The following is a 16,456-nucleotide window of genomic DNA, read 5'->3' as shown; positions in this document are numbered from 1 at the left end:
TATCATAGTTGTAACTAAATGACTAATCAAAATTTGGAGCACGGAAGAAAAAAGAGCTCCTAAACCTGAGGAATGCATGGCCAAAATCTGCCTGGAGAGGCGACGATCCGCACTCTTCACTGTGACAGGAAAATACAGACAAATATCCCAAAATTCAAGAAGTACAAAGCGGTCCACCTATTACATTACATTATTCAGAGATAACAAAAAGGCATCACAACAACATTCACAGATTTTATTGCTGCCGGGTTTCTAAACAGGGATTTCTCATGAACACAAAATTGAGACGATCCACGTTTGCAGAGTTTATATCCACACCTGTTCTCTGCTATATTTCCTTACAACTACAGGAACACTTGTTGGGGGGATCTGCCAAAGTTAAATAGTTAGATCTTTTGTTTTTGTTAATTGTAAAAAATCACGACTGAAGTTTGAAAAATATAAGAGAATGGCCCTTAAGACGATTAAAAAAATGCATGAATCTTATCGTGGAACTGTTAGATTCCCTACACAACTGCTGCACCAACTCTGTGCAGTGCAGTGCTGCACGGTGCAGCAACTGTAAGGGAACCATTTCTTATTTAGTTCTATTTATCCTTTTCATTTTATTAATCAAAATTTTTATAATTTTATTTGAATATATGAATGCTAATGGTACCAAGGGATAGGGAGTGCTTTTGGTATCTACATCTAGCAGCAAATAGATAAATCTTTAAATTTCAGGACTCACCATGCCATAATCTGTAACAATCATTGAAACATAATCTGAAGGCGTTGCATCATAGCTGACATCAATTTAGAAGAGTGTAAGGACAAGGTAAGGAAATCACAATTTTGGTATTGTATTATGTAAATATAAACGCCTTACATCAGATTCAGAAGTTGCAGATTTTCAGTATTGGCCCAAGCATCTAAGTCGTTAACATCCTCTCTACCCGAAACCTTTGAAATGGCATCTGGATCACCTATAAGAAACCATGGAAACATCAGCCTTCTTCCAGATAAAATGGCAAAAGATTCCTATTCATTTACAAGTGTTTACATACCAAGTTCATTTGAGCATATTGAATCAAGCTGAACCCTTTCATGAAATTTAAAAGCTTCACAACAAACTATAACAGGGACATGGAAAGAATGAGCAACCATTGCAACACATGCAGTCCCAACTCCCGAATAAACTGTTCCATTAGACAACACCGAAGAAGCACCCAAAAAAACTCGGGTAACTTCTTGCATTATGTAGGAAACAGCATTGATATGAGTGTATGTACAACTGAGACCTTTCTCCACTAGTCTACGAAGCAAAAGTTTCCCTCTAAGCCTTGGACGAGAGTCTACTACTACAACTCGGAACTGTTTCCCTAACTCATATGCATGTAACAGTATCATTTCAACTGCTGATGATGACCCATAAGTAAGAAGAACATCGCCATCTCTTATTTTTGTGACAGCATGCTCTACTATCGCCTTGTCAGCAAGTATAATCTTCTCATATATAAAATTCTCAATATCTGATTGAAGAGAAGATTTTGATTCTGACTCAGACAGTGTCAGAGGTAGCTTTGCAATTTGACTTTTGAGAAATCTAATTGCATTTCCCATACTGATTGAAAGAGGTCGGCACTCAATAAGGAATGAAACATAGCTACTTATTTTTGCTGTCAAGTCTCTCACTAGAGTCTTCTCAGATGGAACTGTGTAGTCTCTGATGGCATCCTGGAATGCTTGAAGCATAGCAATACAACGAGCATTTCCACCAGATATATCTCCAGACAGATACTGCAAACCCACCTGATAATCACAACAAATATTACCATGATCAGAGGAAAGTACGTGCCAAAGGGACCAATTTGCAAAACAATTGAAGTGGGTCTTAAATCATAATCAGGAATAACTAAGCTGTCCAGTATCAACAGAAACATTACAAACAAAGTTCAATAACGGCTTGGTTATTAACTTTCAGACGGCACGTGGATACGTTAATAGAAGACGTATGAAATCATCACACTGTGCATCAACTTAAGTGTGTCACATAAAACTGAATTTCAATAATAAATTTTTATCGGTGAAACGCTAAGCAATAAATTTGTAATGTTCTAAGAGAATGAAGTGCTGAAATGAAATTACTACCAATAAACAAGACTATACAAAAAAAAAAAAAAAACATTTCCAAATTCCAATTAATGATTTAAATATTAAATGTGTAGCTAAGAACTACCATATATGAACTCTCATATGCTTAGATGTATTTAGCAATTTCCCACTCTTGACTGTATTAAATTAAATAAACACTTGCAAATCAATTTAGAGCCGGATCTTTCAATTTGTAAATTTCAACAAATGATTTCTTTTTTGCATAAGTCCTTGGTTGAGTTTACTCAGCCTTTAGTTATGGCATAAAGGATTTAAGGCAAGGAACACCCTCTTTACACTGTGGTACTATCTAGATGTTGAGCCATGAGAATAGAACTAAAACATAACATATATCACGAAAGGAAAAAACCTGACCATATAAGAATTATGGATTGTAACAAGTTGAAATAACGGGATAATATCGCCACCTTATAAACTGAAGGATGTACAGGATCAAGCTGGAAAAACTTTGCCTCAAGATCAGGAAGCTGACTCCCATGTTCGTATTGTGGCAAATGTCTGAATAGTTCAACTCTGTTCCTGGCTTCAGTTTGGTTTACCACAGCACGACGTTTAGCTTTCTCCACTCTGCTCTTATCATCATATTGCATGCGTGGGTGAGGAACATCTTTTTTCCTATCCTTTTCAGATGGACGATCACCTCCCTTCTTCTCAGAAGCTCCAACTGAAGTATTATCAACTTTTTGTGGGGCCTTCACAGCTTTAGCTGATTTTACATTCACTGAAGTCGCAGTTCCAGATGCCTTATTTCCTTCAGCTACAACAGATAATATAAAAGCAAATACTGATTAGCAGTGTCACAGTGAATTATCTTACAAAAGAAATTCATAAAAGTCCATCATTATGTCCTAATTTAGGCTATGCTAAAATCATTACAAACAACATCTGAATCCTCACACAGTAGGTTGAAGATGATACTAGGTCAATTGACAGATGAATTCTTCAGTTGATGTTTTGGATTCACTTATTTTCCAGAGAAATTTAGAATTAAAATGTTCAACAATGAGAGGTTTTTCAAAGGTAATTTTATATATACATGTAATATAATCAAACAAGGGCATGCTGAATGCTAATACACACCTTTTGCAGCAGCCTTTGCAGCTCGCTGAGCTTCTTGAAGGGCGCGTCTTTCAGCTTTTGAAGACTTATCTTTCTTCTGTTTTGAATTCATAGCTTGGTCTTTCCCCTCCATTGTGGATCCTCCTCCTTTGTTTGGTTTCTCTCTTTCTGTGGGGAATAGCAAACAAGGGGAAAAGGGTAAAAATAAAATGCTTGAACTCCTAAACTATGCTAAATGAAAAATTCTGATTGCCCAAGACTCCTTCAGAAAGACCATAAATGGCCAGAAACAAAAAAAAAAATGCAAACAAAGAGAGCATCTTATGAAGTTATGATTGCAACAAAATACATTGATAACAAGTAAATCAGATGGATTCAACAATTATTCCTCATATTGTCTGATTGACCAAACAGTTAAAACATAAAATGAACACTAAAAGAAGAGCAAAACGGTGGTCAATATAATATAGCAGGTAGCAGAAAATAGATGCAATTTTTAATTTGACAAAAAAGTACACTTGCATAATCAAGGATTAAGAAAAATTAAGATTAAAAATGTGCCAAATTAGGTGGGTCGTGAGTTCTATTAAAACAACAGGGACATATAAATGTATAAATTTGATTGAGCCACTTAAGAAGTATTGGCTACTAGACCACATCAGAAAACTATTTTTATAGTCATAGGCCGGTAGCAGTTTCATTCATTACAAACAAACAAAGCCATATAGCATTGAAAGAGATATGAATGAGTCCAAAAATAGTGATTTAGGAAAGTATCAACGGCCACTGTATGCAGTAATCAATGCTTTACCTAGTGAGGATAAACATAACTGTATAACAATGTTAGTCATTGTAGAAACTGCAAAGCTTGGATATAATCCAATGCAGTGTTGGATAAGGCTCTTACTGTCGATGCAAATGATATTTAAAATAAAACAAGACCTCAGCAGCTTCACCTCAAAAATTAAGCTGGTATGTTATTAGATCAATGATTACAACAAAAACAGCAGGCCATAATGGAACTTATTTTAAAAGCACATTATGCTTTTATCATCAAATGACATGCTTCTTAAAGGAGCTCCTCCAATCATCCAGAAATTAAATAGTAATCATAAATGCAGTGATACTAAACAAAACTTTATCACTAACACCAATTTCAACATAGTAAGTACAAATTTTAAAAAGAAGCATGCAAGACTTATGGCATGCATTATCAAAGATAAACATTAAAGAATTAATTAAGAACTCCAACTCTAAATGGCACATGTTACTTCAATTTATTGTATAAAGTTATCTTTAAGAACTCCAACTCTACATGATCCTGAAAAAGCACATGTTGCTACAATTGTAAACAGTTCTCTTACTGTATTTTATTCCAAACCAATTTATCCTCTACATGACAATAATTGATTGTAAAGTACTGTATTTTATTTGCACCAATTTATCCTCTTACTGTCAATGCAAATGGTATTTAGCTTCACCTCAAAAATTAAGCGGGTGATATTAGATCTGTTAGAAATAATATAAAACCATTCATGTGGCTCTATCCTAACAGCTTAAGCTTTTGGGATAATCAGTTATTTGACATGGTATCAGAGCCTCTATGACTAAGCGGTCTAGAGTTCGATCCCCGCTCCCCTCACTTTCTAATTAAAAAAGTGGAATTTAAGCATATGGTAGGCAGGGGCGTCTTTGAGTTTTAGGAGACTCTGTGCAAAATTTAAAAGTGGTCTTTTAATAAAAAAAATATAATTTTTTTTCAAAAAAATTATATTTAAATTGTATATAATATAAAAAAAATCATTTTTATTCTTGTAATCATATAAATTATCAATATTAAATCAATTACATTAAATCAAATAGAACAAGAAATACAAAATAATTATCTTTGTATATGACGTCAAAAAAGAACATCTTAATCTAAGATTAAATTTTATGCAAATATTAAAATGGACTAGAACTATATTTCCGAGTATAGATAACTAATCTATTGATACTCATATGATATTTTATGAACATTAATAATATATAACTATTATTTTAGGACCTAAAATTTAACCTATTAATATACATCTGATATTTTATGAGTATAAATAATATATAAGTAATATTATATAGGACCTCAAAATTTTGAGTTGAGGCCCTCAAAATTATGAGGCCCGATGCCGTCGCACTTCCCGCACATGTGTGCAGGCCGGCTCTGATGGTAGGTGGACCTATGCATTATCCACGCTTCAAGCCCAAGTGGGCTCTTGCGTGAGGGGGCGTGTTAGAAATAATATAAAATCATTCATGTGGCTCTATCCTAACAGCTTAAGCTTTTGGGATAATTGATTATTTGACAAGATCAATGATTACAAAGAAAGCAGCAGGCCATAATGGAACTTATTTTAAAAGCACATTATGCTGTTATCATCAAATGACATGCTTCTTAAAGGAGCTCCTCCAATTATCCAGAAATTAAATAGTAATCATAATAAATGCAGTGATACTAAACAAAACTTTATCACTAACACCAATTTCAACATAGTAAATACAAATTTTAAAAAGAAGCATGCAAGACTTATGGCATGCATTATCAAAGATAAACATTAAAGCATTAATCAAGAATTCCAGCTCTAAATGATCCTGGAAAAGCACATGTTACTTCAAATTATTGTAAAAAGTTATCTTTAAGAACTCCAACTCTAAATGATCCTGAAAAAGCACATGTTGCTACAATTGTAAAAAAGTTCTCTTATTATTGATAAGCATTAAATTATGTAAACATGTATCAAGGGAGCATTCACTAACAGAAGCCAATATACAATCATACAAATCTTCATTCAATCCAATTAAATGTATCAATCATATGAATCTTCATTTAATCCAATTCAATGCAACAATCATACAATATTCATTCAATCTAATTAAACTTAACAATCATACAAATCTTCATTCAATCCAATTAAATGTAACAATAATCATATGAATTTTTACTCAATCCAATTAAATGTAACAATAATACGAATCTTCATTCAATCTAAATCTCAATTCTAAATCCTCTTAAATCTCAATTTCTATCTACAATAAATGAAGTTCAAATTCAAAAGATATCAAATTATCCATTTCAAAACAAAAATCAAAACCATGCAAAACCTAGAAACAGAACCAAAACCTCACCATCAATAGCAAACGAATCAGCATTGACTACAGAAACCGTAGTCAATTTACACACCGGAACTCCACCACTAGCTTTCACCACCGTCAAGTCAAATCCACCTCTCGGAAACGAAGAAGCCACAATTCCACCTCCATCTCCATTTCCAATCTTCGGAGACTGTGCCGGCAACATCGGAGCAGGAAACAACTCCGATAAGATACTATTACAGCTACCGGAGACCGCAATTGTTTCATCGCCGGAAGGAGAAGTAACGGAAGGACGAGAATTAATGTCGTGATTTTCCGATGAATGACGCGGCGGAGGGATCATGACAGGAGAGAGAGAATTGGCGGAGGGGGAAAATTCGAACGGAATAGGGTCGGGTGGAGTGAAGAACCCGACCTTGCGAACTATAGGGTCAATGACGGCGCGTGGAGCTCGACGCGCATCCATAATAGTGAGGTGAAAAAGAAAAAGTTAGGGTTTAAATTTCAGTGTTGAGCATGTTTACGAAGGAGAATGTTTTTATTTTGTGAAATGAAGAAATGAAAGGAAAAAAGTGAGGGTTTAATTTTCTTTTCTTTTGTTTTCTCGGGAAAATTTTGTTGAGAGAAAATGTGAAACTTTGTATGGAAGAGAAAATGATGAAAGAAAAGAAATGGAAAATTTTGTCGGTTAGTTCAACTTGGGTCTTGTTCTAAACTCTTTCAATTATATTCACATGTTTCTTCTGTAACGCTTATTTTCATCAACCGTTGTTATTGTTTTTTAGTTTTTTTTGAGAGAGAGAGTAAATTAAGGTGACTTTTTCAGAACTTTTTGTCATGTTATGTTTTCATGTGAAATGGATAGGATAGTACGAAATACTAAGATCAAATAAGCTTAAGTTTTAGATAAGCTTAACCAAAGTGATAAGTCATTGTCAAAAGAGATTGTTCTTAAGGAAATTTGGGAATTAGGAGTTATTTTTTTCTTATAATCTTGGGAATTAAGAGTTGATTGCTTTTAGATGAGATTCTAAAGGATGGAAAATACGTTTTAAATATCTTCGGTTGAGATTATCTTTGATCGAGTGAATTGGAGAGGATAAATGAAGTTAATTAGGAATTGCTCTTATAATAAGCAATTAAGATTTAAGGATATTATTTGTCGATTGTAAAAAAAAATAAAAATATTTGTCACATTTGTAATTTTTCTGGTAAAAAAAATGATAGAAAATAAGTTTTGCTCTATTTCCTGACAACTTGTTGATATCTCTTGTAAAGACTCGTTTATAGTAGATTATTATAGAATTTTTTTTTCAAACGTAGGTCAATTAGCCCCAACTAAGTGAAAATTTTGGTGTGTTTGTTCCTCTTCTCTCTTTATCATTGTCTTTGAAATGATTTGTGATTTTATTTTACACATAGATCTAAATAATGTTAAATCTTTATTTTCTTAGATCGATAAATTTGATTGTCATTGTTGTTTGTCCAGCTTTTATTTTTTTTGGATTCACCACAAGTGTAGAGTTTGGATTCAAACAATTTGAAGCAAACCATAACCCCCATCAGCGAAGTGATGAAACCGAGAACCAAAACTGCAAAAAATAGAAACGAACCGACGCAACGTTGAATTAAAGAATGACACTCAACCAATCAATCTACCACTAACAACAGGAATATCAACACTCATTTTCGACGAACCAAATTTGAGAACGCAAAAACTTGTAGCTTGACACAATAACAAAGCATGAATACACAGGTCGACAGCAACACTCAAGCCACCGGAGATGCAATAGCGCCATTGAGAGAACCAACGTCAAAAACGACATGAGCAAGTCACGTTAAATACATATCCTACCGGTTAGAATACATCCAAAATCAATCGAGTTGAAAGAAAAGATAGCGCAACGACGCCTCCAACTACTTGCTCAACCCCGATTAGGGCCTTAAGGTGATGCAACCAAAGATCCAACAAATCACCACCTTCCAGTCATGGTACATCTTGAGATCGAAGTTTGGATATGGGAGGAGCAGAGTTAAAGGAGAGCGGTGGTGAAGGAGACGGAAAACCAAAGAAAATGGTTGCAAAGCGGTCGTGAGCACTACTAGAAAAAGTTTAAATACCGACGGAATTTAGAGACGAAATTTATTTCTTCTCTAATAGAGACAAAATTGGAGACGGAAAAAAGTAGTTAGACACCGAAATTAAAATATATGTATTAGTCACGGATTTTAGAGACGGAAATTTCTGTCTCAATAAAGTTTTGTCTCTAAATCCGTCTCTACTTTATCATTTTTATAATTATAATTGAAAATCAATAGTTGGAGACGGAAATTAGAGACAGATTTTTGCAGTGTCTAAGAATTTCGTCTCTATATCTATCTCTAATTAGTCAACTTGATATTAAAATAGTCAAACATTTGTCAGAGACAGAATTTATTCGTCTCTGAATTAATCCGTCTCTGGAATCCGTCTCTATAAATGAAATAACATTGAAAATTCATCCCGCCAAAAATTTCACGCCAAATTTTTTTTGTGCGCCCAAAATTTTAAACAAAATGATTTTTCTTATAATAAGATTTTTTTTAATGTTTCAAAACATATTTTCCTGAGTCACAATTTTCCTTTTCTCTTCACAATGACTTAACGCTCACGAACTCAGTCTCTTTTCTCTACGTTGTCTCCGCCACTCAAACTCAATCTTCCAGTCACGATTTCAATTTCCACCACACGTTATCATCACCGCCAGTCACGATTCTTACCTCCTCCGATCACAATTCGGAGGTAATGCTTTTCTCTTAGGTTTCTTGATGTTTTGTTTTTCACCTTCTCTAATAATTTAGAGATTTTTAAAAATTTCGAAAGATACTTTTCATTTGTTTACCATCATAAAAATTATCTATTACTAATATATTAAAATCGATTACCAACAAAGTTACTAATTTATCCTTATTACTTTTAACCACGTTGCAAGTTTTATATCTTTTATTGTAATTTCCCTAAAAAAAAAATTATAAGATAAATACAAAAAAAAAATAGAAAGAATATAAGATAAATACAAAAAAAATAAAAAAATAATATGCTTAAAAATAGAAACAAAACAAATTATTGATTGGAACAAAATTTCACTAAATAAAATGTAAGATAAATAAAAAAAAAATATAGAAAGAATACAAGATAAATACAAAAAAAGACGATATGATTAAAAATATAATCAAAACAGATTAAAGACGATATGATTAAAAATAAAATCCTATCACGTACACTATTTAAAAATAATAATTTTTTCAATCCAAAAAAAAATCTAAAACAAATTCACTCTTAATTTTGTAAAAAAAAAATCCACTCTTTTTTTCTTGACAAAAAAAAACTAGATTTATAAATTTTTTTTTTATCTTAATATAATAATAAACTTAAATATACTATAAATAATTTTTTTAACCGTAAAAAAAAAAGGAAAATTGACAAAGGTTGAAATTGTGGCAAAGCAACGCGGGCGATGTTTTCAATCTCCAAAATTTTCACTCGCGCCCATATTTCATCTCTTCCCTCTTCTGTCTTTTATTTTCCAAATCAATCCTAAACTCAAATCAGTAGTTTGCAGTTGCACAAATCATCAATTTCCTCAACACTATCATTTTCCCTTTTGTTCGAATCATGAACTCGAATCTGGTTGTACCCAAAAAACCCTAAAATCATGAAGAAATCCATTAATCCTAATCCCTAATCGTTTTATTTCGTCCTTGTTTCCGACCCTAATCATTCTTCTCTTTATGGATTGTTTCCAATTCCGCTTGCTAGGTTCTCTTTCTACGCATACTGGTCCGTCTCAAAAGGTATTGTTGAATCTCAAATCTTTATAGTTTTGTTATTATGTAAACTCAAATTTGGAGGTTTTATAATCTTTTTTCCATAAGATTTAGAGGTTTGGAGTTTATTTAGGTTTTCTATTTCTGAGTTATTTCAGATTTGTTGGATTTTTTTTGCTATAAGCTTCTTTATGTTAATTTATTATTGTTTTTCAGGGACACCAAGGAGTCTTCTTCATCCACCCGTGAGTCTCTATGATATCCAAATCAAGCTTTTATCTTCTGATTCCTCTTATTCATTTTAGGCACTCATTTTTATTTCTACACCCTTTTTTATACATTTGAGTTGTATAGCATCATTAGTTCCATTTGCTTTCAATATGTTTAGTATAGTTATTATTTGAGACAACAAAGAGAAATAAAAAAAAATCAAAATAATATAAACTGAACATCTTTGTGTGTATATTAGTGTTTGTGCATTTTTTAAAGGGTAATTAAGTATGGGCCATCATGTGCTTCACCTTTAATAAAATCAGCTTTATAGTTTTGTTAAATAGACTCATATTTTGCGGTTTTGATTTTAGTTAGGTTTTGATTTTTTTTCTTTCATTTTTAACTATGTGTGTAGTTTTTTTTATACTTTGGGTGATCTTGGGACCGTGTGTACTGTTTTGGAAGACAAAATTTAGTGGAGGATGTATTTTGTTGCCTAAATGTTGATGTCTGATCCGTGTTTTTCCTGCATTTTCTCTATCGTTTCTGGATCATTGTTGTTTTGTTTCTGGTGCAGGGTAGTTTCAGTTTTGGTGTTATGACAGGGTTCTCATGTATTGGTTTTTGTTGTTACGCGTTGGGGATTGTTGTTTGTTTTTCTTCTGTTCTGGTTTTGCGGTTATCCGTTGGATTTTAGGCTCTATTAGTGCTGGTTTAGGGTGGTTACTACTGTAGTTTTGTTTAGCAGGTGGTGTTGTCTTGTTGAGCCTTTTTAGGCTTTTCTAATTGACTCAAAAGTTACCAAGCCACAATCAATATGAAACAATGAACTATGTATACTATATATTAGATATACCCCTTATTTCAAAGTCAATGGGAGTAAGAATAAAGATAACTTATTTTCTTGTAGTGTCAATTTTAAGTTCTCCTTTTCTTTATTTTAATGACATCAATAGTTATATTTTAACTTTTTTTTTTGGTCAAGAGTTATATTTTAACTTTAAATATAGAACACATGATACTCACTATGCCTCAGATGAAATAACTTAGTTACTTTCACATGTTCAGCTTCTCATTAGAACACATACTAGCATTGTTCTAGTACTCAAGAAGAGTTGAAGCACTTGATTTGCTCATTACTTGTTTGATGGGATGCTCTTTAGTTACTAATTGATTACCACAAAAATGTAAGTTGTAATTGTTATGGATGAAAAATACTTTATAAAATTGACACTATTTTATGATTCTAGACTTTTGTTGAAGTTAGGAGGCTCATGTTGGATACTTGTTGCTCTGAATTTTTTTTTCTGGTGGTGTCAATTATAGTTAGAAATTTAGCCTGGTGCAGTGTATTTATATTGTAACATTGTATTCCTGCATACTGTTGTCATTGTTGTGGATGAGAAGTACTTTATTAAATTGACATTACTTTATGATGTTAGGTTTTTGTCAAGGTTAGGATGCTCATGTTGGATAGAACTCCTTGTTCAAGTCATTCAAAGCTTTAAAGCTCTATCAACGTCAATATGTTCCAGCTGTAAAACAAGGTAGTCACATCAAGTGAGAAGTTTGATAGGCTGGCTTCTGGGAAAATACATGTGCTGTTTCAAATGATATAAAGGTATTAAATGCCTTATTTATCTCAATATATTTGTTGTTTTTTGTCTACTCTTGGGTCTTCCAGCTATTTTTAGAGCAATTTTGTTGCATTTTATGTGTATATCCTGGGTTTAATGCTTAGAGGTGGATCATGTTCTTAGTTGATTTTGTTAGCGATTAGAAGTGGTAGTCTGTACACCTTGTGGATGTTATATGGTATTGTGGCACTTGCAGGCTTGTTTTGTTTTGGATATATCCCTGCTAGTGCAGTGTAAATACCCCTCTTAACTATTAAGTTTTTGTGATTTTCTTATAAGCTCTTAGTCATAATACTTTTTATACTTTTGAACTCCTATATTATGCTCAAGTTATATCATAGTGATACTTGATTCAATGCAGATTTTTGCTACGAGTGCTTTTCCTTGTCCATATCTACACAATCCTTCGGATATCTATTTCAGGATCATAAACAGGTTTGAAATGCTAAGGAAACTTTGAATTTGGCTAATGTTTATTTGGTAGATTATCTTTCTAATTAAGAAACTGCAGTGGAAAACATGAAAATATTTGAGGATTATCGTCTAGCTTTAGGTGCTTCCCAGAACATGGCTATCTTCAGTTTCTTCTTTCCCCTTTTAATTCTTTGCTATTTAATATACAGGTTAAACCGAAAGTGATGTAAAAGATACATAAAGGAATTAGAGCTTATAAAGACACTTCAGAGAGATCAATCTAGAGATGACATAGACTATGTAAGTCATGAGCTAGAAACTTTATATGTTGGATTAAGCTTCTACTAGCTAGGTAAGTTAAGTCTTGCAATTGGTTTGGATATTGTGTTGTAGTTGATACTTTGTATAATGCCATTTGTTTTTGCATTTGTGACCCACATAGGCATGCTTTGTACCACTGGTTTACAAGTTTGCCAAAATAAGATAACTTATATTTTTATCTTGCAGCACTGAGAGTTAACTTGAATATAATTTATGATACATAGTTGTGGTTAGATTAGACTAAAAATAAAATAGCTTGTTTTTAGTTGATGACATCTATTAAGTTGAGTTTATAACTTATATATATTTTTTTCGACAGGTTCAAGACCAAACAAATTATCCAAGTCCACACATTGATGAAGATGGAAGAGATGAAGATTAGAAGCTAATTATATTTCGATGAATTAGCTTTAATTACTTTTCGTTATGTATTTTTGATATTATGTAGTGCCATAGTGGTGCATTTGATACTTTGTAAGAACGACAAATTTTTATGTTAATGTTACAAATTTGGTGTTGATCAAAATTTGATTTTTTCACATTCTAGAATTATATGAATTATATATAGTAAATAAAAATTAATATTTAAAAAATTGTATAAGCATTTAATTGCTAAATAGACAAAAAAATAATAATTTATTAGGGATGGTAATAATAACTAATTAGAGACCGAAAATATTTGTCTCTATGGAGACATAATTTTTTGAATTTAGAGACGGACAATTCTGTCTCCAATAGAGACGGATTTATTGTGTTTTGAATTCAATGTTTAGAGACGGATATTTATTTGTCAGTGACGGATAGATTCGGTCTCCAATCAGAGACAGAATATAAAATCCGTCTCTGATAGTTTAGAGACGAGGAAATTAACGACAGAATCAAATCTGTCTCTAATTCTGTCTCTAACATTCTTAGTGACGGAATATTTGTATTTTAGAGACAGATTTCTCCCGTCGGTATTTAAGATTTTTCTAGTAGTGGAGTTTGGCGACAGTGAAGGAGAAGGGTTTCATTTTAGGCGCCCATTTAAGAATACAATATTGTGGATACTATGTGGGTATTTGACCAAATACATCAATAAAATATGAGCACAATTATGAAACTAAACAAAACAACCATAACACAAAAGAGAGAGAAATAACATAAGAACTATATAGAAGATAAATTATACATATGATTTTTTAACTTATTTTGGTTCCATTATTATTTTATGTTTTGATTTGGTCACTTAACTGTACTTATGTAAGTTGGTCCTTTCAATTAGTTTTTTGACAGAAAAAAGGTTAGATCACCCATCTTCTTCTAAAATTAGGATTTTCCAGAAAGAGAAAACGATTACTATTCAAAAAAGATATCATGTGATAATTACAATCAAGAATTAAATTTTGACTTAAAAATCATATTTAATATTTTTATCAAAATTACTTTTTAGTTGACAAAGTATAAACTAAGAATCAAACTATCTATCACCAGCTATGGGTTTGAATTTAAGCGAAATTCTTGAGAACGTTTGTTACCCTAAAATTTTCTTGTCTTTCCTCAATGAAAAGAAGAAAAAAATAGGATCAAAAGAAAATGTCATTTTGGAGTTTTATCGACTATTTGCTTGTGTAGGCGGAGATCCCATATTCCATGAATCTTTTATGTGAGGAATTATAAAGAAAAATAAAAAAAAAAATCAACAAAGATATGAGTTACCAAAATATCCATGTCTGTTACTTAGGTGGCGAATATTCCAAAAAACACCTTATATTTATAACGTTCGCTACTTAAGTAGCTCTCATTTTTTATAACGTTCGCTATTTAAGTAGCAAAATGATAAAATAGGAAAGGCGTGGGGAGCAAGTAACTGATAGAGTAGTAAATGTAAATCTCTTTTTCAATTTAGATCACAAACACATATAATTTTTCAATTTTATAAGGAATAAATTTGGTTATGTGGAACCTGTAACTGTAATGGACAAGGAACAAATTTGTTTTTGAATGAACACAGCTTATGACTGTCTACAATTACTTTAATTTTTTCCTAGTTTCACATTTCATATCAAGTGATTGGTAGGTGAAATTTTCTCCATAGTTGCGGCCTCCAAGAGAAGTTTGTTGGCAACATGGTGACAATGATATTTTTTAGTCTTAAATGTTGATAGTAGTGTTTTAACGAACCTAGGACGAGTAGATTATGGTAACTTTGTGCGCAACTTTATTGGCCAATTTTGATGAAAATAAATAAAGAGATCCTAACTCAATTTTAGTTTGGTTTTTATGACCGCGTGGAGTGGTCAAATATTTTACATGTGGAGATTTAATTTTGTTAACATAAACTGTTCTCTGCTAGAAAGCAAGCAAGCATCAAGAAAATTTTGTGCTTTATTCTCTCCATGTCGTGAAGAAAACATTAATGTTTCAATCTTATGCTACTCTCTTCTAAGAGTTCGTTCAAAATTATTTTATTAAAGATTGAGACATCTCTACCTACCATTGCAATTGCACAAGTAATGACATTGACTGGTAATAAAACTGTTAATTTCAATGCGTTATGGTCTTTTATTTAAAACGCTGAAGACGCAAAGAACATGAAAATATAGCGAAAAAACAAAAATATTCCGTTGCCGGGACTTGAACCCGGGTCTTTCGGGTGAGAGCCGAATATCCTGACCAACTAGACTACAACGGATCTTGTTTACAGTTTTCATCTAACGTCAATATAAATCATAATTAAAATTTAAAACAACATGAGTTATAGTTATAGAAAATCATCCCACATAAAAACTCCTAATTAGTGACGTTTCCAAATATATTTTAGTGAGAAATTTTTAATGAATATAGGATGATTGAAGGAGAAAATTACTGATAATGAACAATATCGAGGAAAGTTTTTATTTGTTTATATTTTCAGGTTTATATATACATCTATATATTTATCCATAAATTGTGAGTTTTGTGGTAAGAGCTTGAGAATATAAAATATGCATTCCTACACTTTTTTGGTCCAATAGTTTAGTGACTACTAACACCGTCACACACTATATGCTTTCGTACTCTTCAATAAATAATAATAAGTTTAAATATCCTAATTTTAATAAAAGGTTGTAATTTTAATAAATTACATTTTATCCATTACATGGAAAACCATGAGGCACATAATGTGGTTTTTTTCCCAACCATATTTTTTCAAAATGCATGAGCTACAGATCGAACATATTATAACATGCTTGAGTTATATCACATCTTGCGTATAGATCATATGAAGAATCCACATTATGTGCCCCACAAGTTCGATTTCTAGCTCTTACATATAAAGAAAATTTGGTTTGGAGATGAGAACTCATCTTGTGTCCGTGTCTCACCAGTTTTCTAATGAAGATAATTATGACTAAATGACCGTGAAAATTTTGTATCTATAGTATGGTATTAGAAAAATTAGTCGATAATAATAAAAATAATAAAAGATGAAAAGAATATGAAAATTTGAAACAATTATTTTTCATCAACCTTTTGACCGGCTCAGTTCGTTATTTTCTTTATCTTGTTAGTTTTCACACGACTGCTGCTTTAGATCTATAATTTTTGAGATCGATAAGACCAATGATCTTTCCTCGTAGATATAGGGATTCAATATTCATCGTGTAACATTGAGAGGAGGTTAGGGTTCTTCAATTCTTCTTGTGTTACTTTTTATAGTTGCATATATTAAACATTGAGAAATGAATACAAGGTGTACT

The 16,456-nt window shown here is 32.1% G+C and overlaps 1 protein-coding gene, 1 long non-coding RNA gene and 1 other non-coding gene across 9 annotated transcripts; 1 reads left to right on the top strand and 2 right to left on the bottom strand.

Annotated features, from left to right (window-relative positions):
- Positions 1–73: 73 nt before the first annotated feature.
- LOC123889464 (translation initiation factor eIF-2B subunit delta-like) lies at positions 74–7,222 on the bottom strand. Of its 2 annotated transcripts, XM_045938805.1 has the most exons (7): positions 6,376–7,222; positions 3,235–3,381; positions 2,562–2,911; positions 1,047–1,791; positions 869–965; positions 731–785; positions 74–369 (listed from the first exon to the last, which is right to left on the bottom strand). In XM_045938805.1, the coding sequence occupies exons 1-7, from the start codon at positions 6,806–6,808 to the stop codon at positions 307–309; spliced, it is 1,890 nt and encodes a 629-aa protein (XP_045794761.1). In that variant the 5' UTR covers positions 6,809–7,222; the 3' UTR covers positions 74–306. The 2 variants fall into 2 exon arrangements, with proteins under 2 accessions (XP_045794761.1, XP_045794762.1); XM_045938806.1 differs by lacking the exons at positions 3,235–3,381; positions 6,376–7,222 and having other exon boundaries at positions 2,509–2,636.
- Positions 7,223–9,834: 2,612 nt separating this feature from the next.
- Positions 9,835–13,260, top strand: LOC123892630. Of its 6 annotated transcripts, none has more exons than XR_006803227.1 (8): positions 9,841–10,176; positions 10,234–10,265; positions 10,366–10,394; positions 11,431–11,549; positions 11,805–11,983; positions 12,361–12,434; positions 12,623–12,713; positions 13,054–13,260. It is a non-coding gene; the product is annotated as an uncharacterized LOC123892630 (long non-coding RNA). The 6 variants fall into 6 exon arrangements; XR_006803226.1 differs by having other exon boundaries at positions 12,623–12,765; XR_006803230.1 differs by lacking the exon at positions 10,234–10,265 and having other exon boundaries at positions 9,835–10,176.
- A 2,075-nt stretch (positions 13,261–15,335) lies between these two features.
- TRNAE-CUC lies at positions 15,336–15,408 on the bottom strand. Its single transcript has one exon. It is a non-coding gene; the product is annotated as a tRNA-Glu (tRNA).
- Between the last annotated feature and the right edge of the window lie 1,048 nt (positions 15,409–16,456).

Source organism: Trifolium pratense, linkage group LG6, assembly GCF_020283565.1.
Source record: "Trifolium pratense cultivar HEN17-A07 linkage group LG6, ARS_RC_1.1, whole genome shotgun sequence".
NCBI classification, from domain to species: Eukaryota; Viridiplantae; Streptophyta; class Magnoliopsida; order Fabales; family Fabaceae; genus Trifolium; species Trifolium pratense.
The sequence above is the reverse complement of the archived record's forward strand: the minus strand, read 5'-3'. Positions and strand labels throughout refer to the sequence as shown.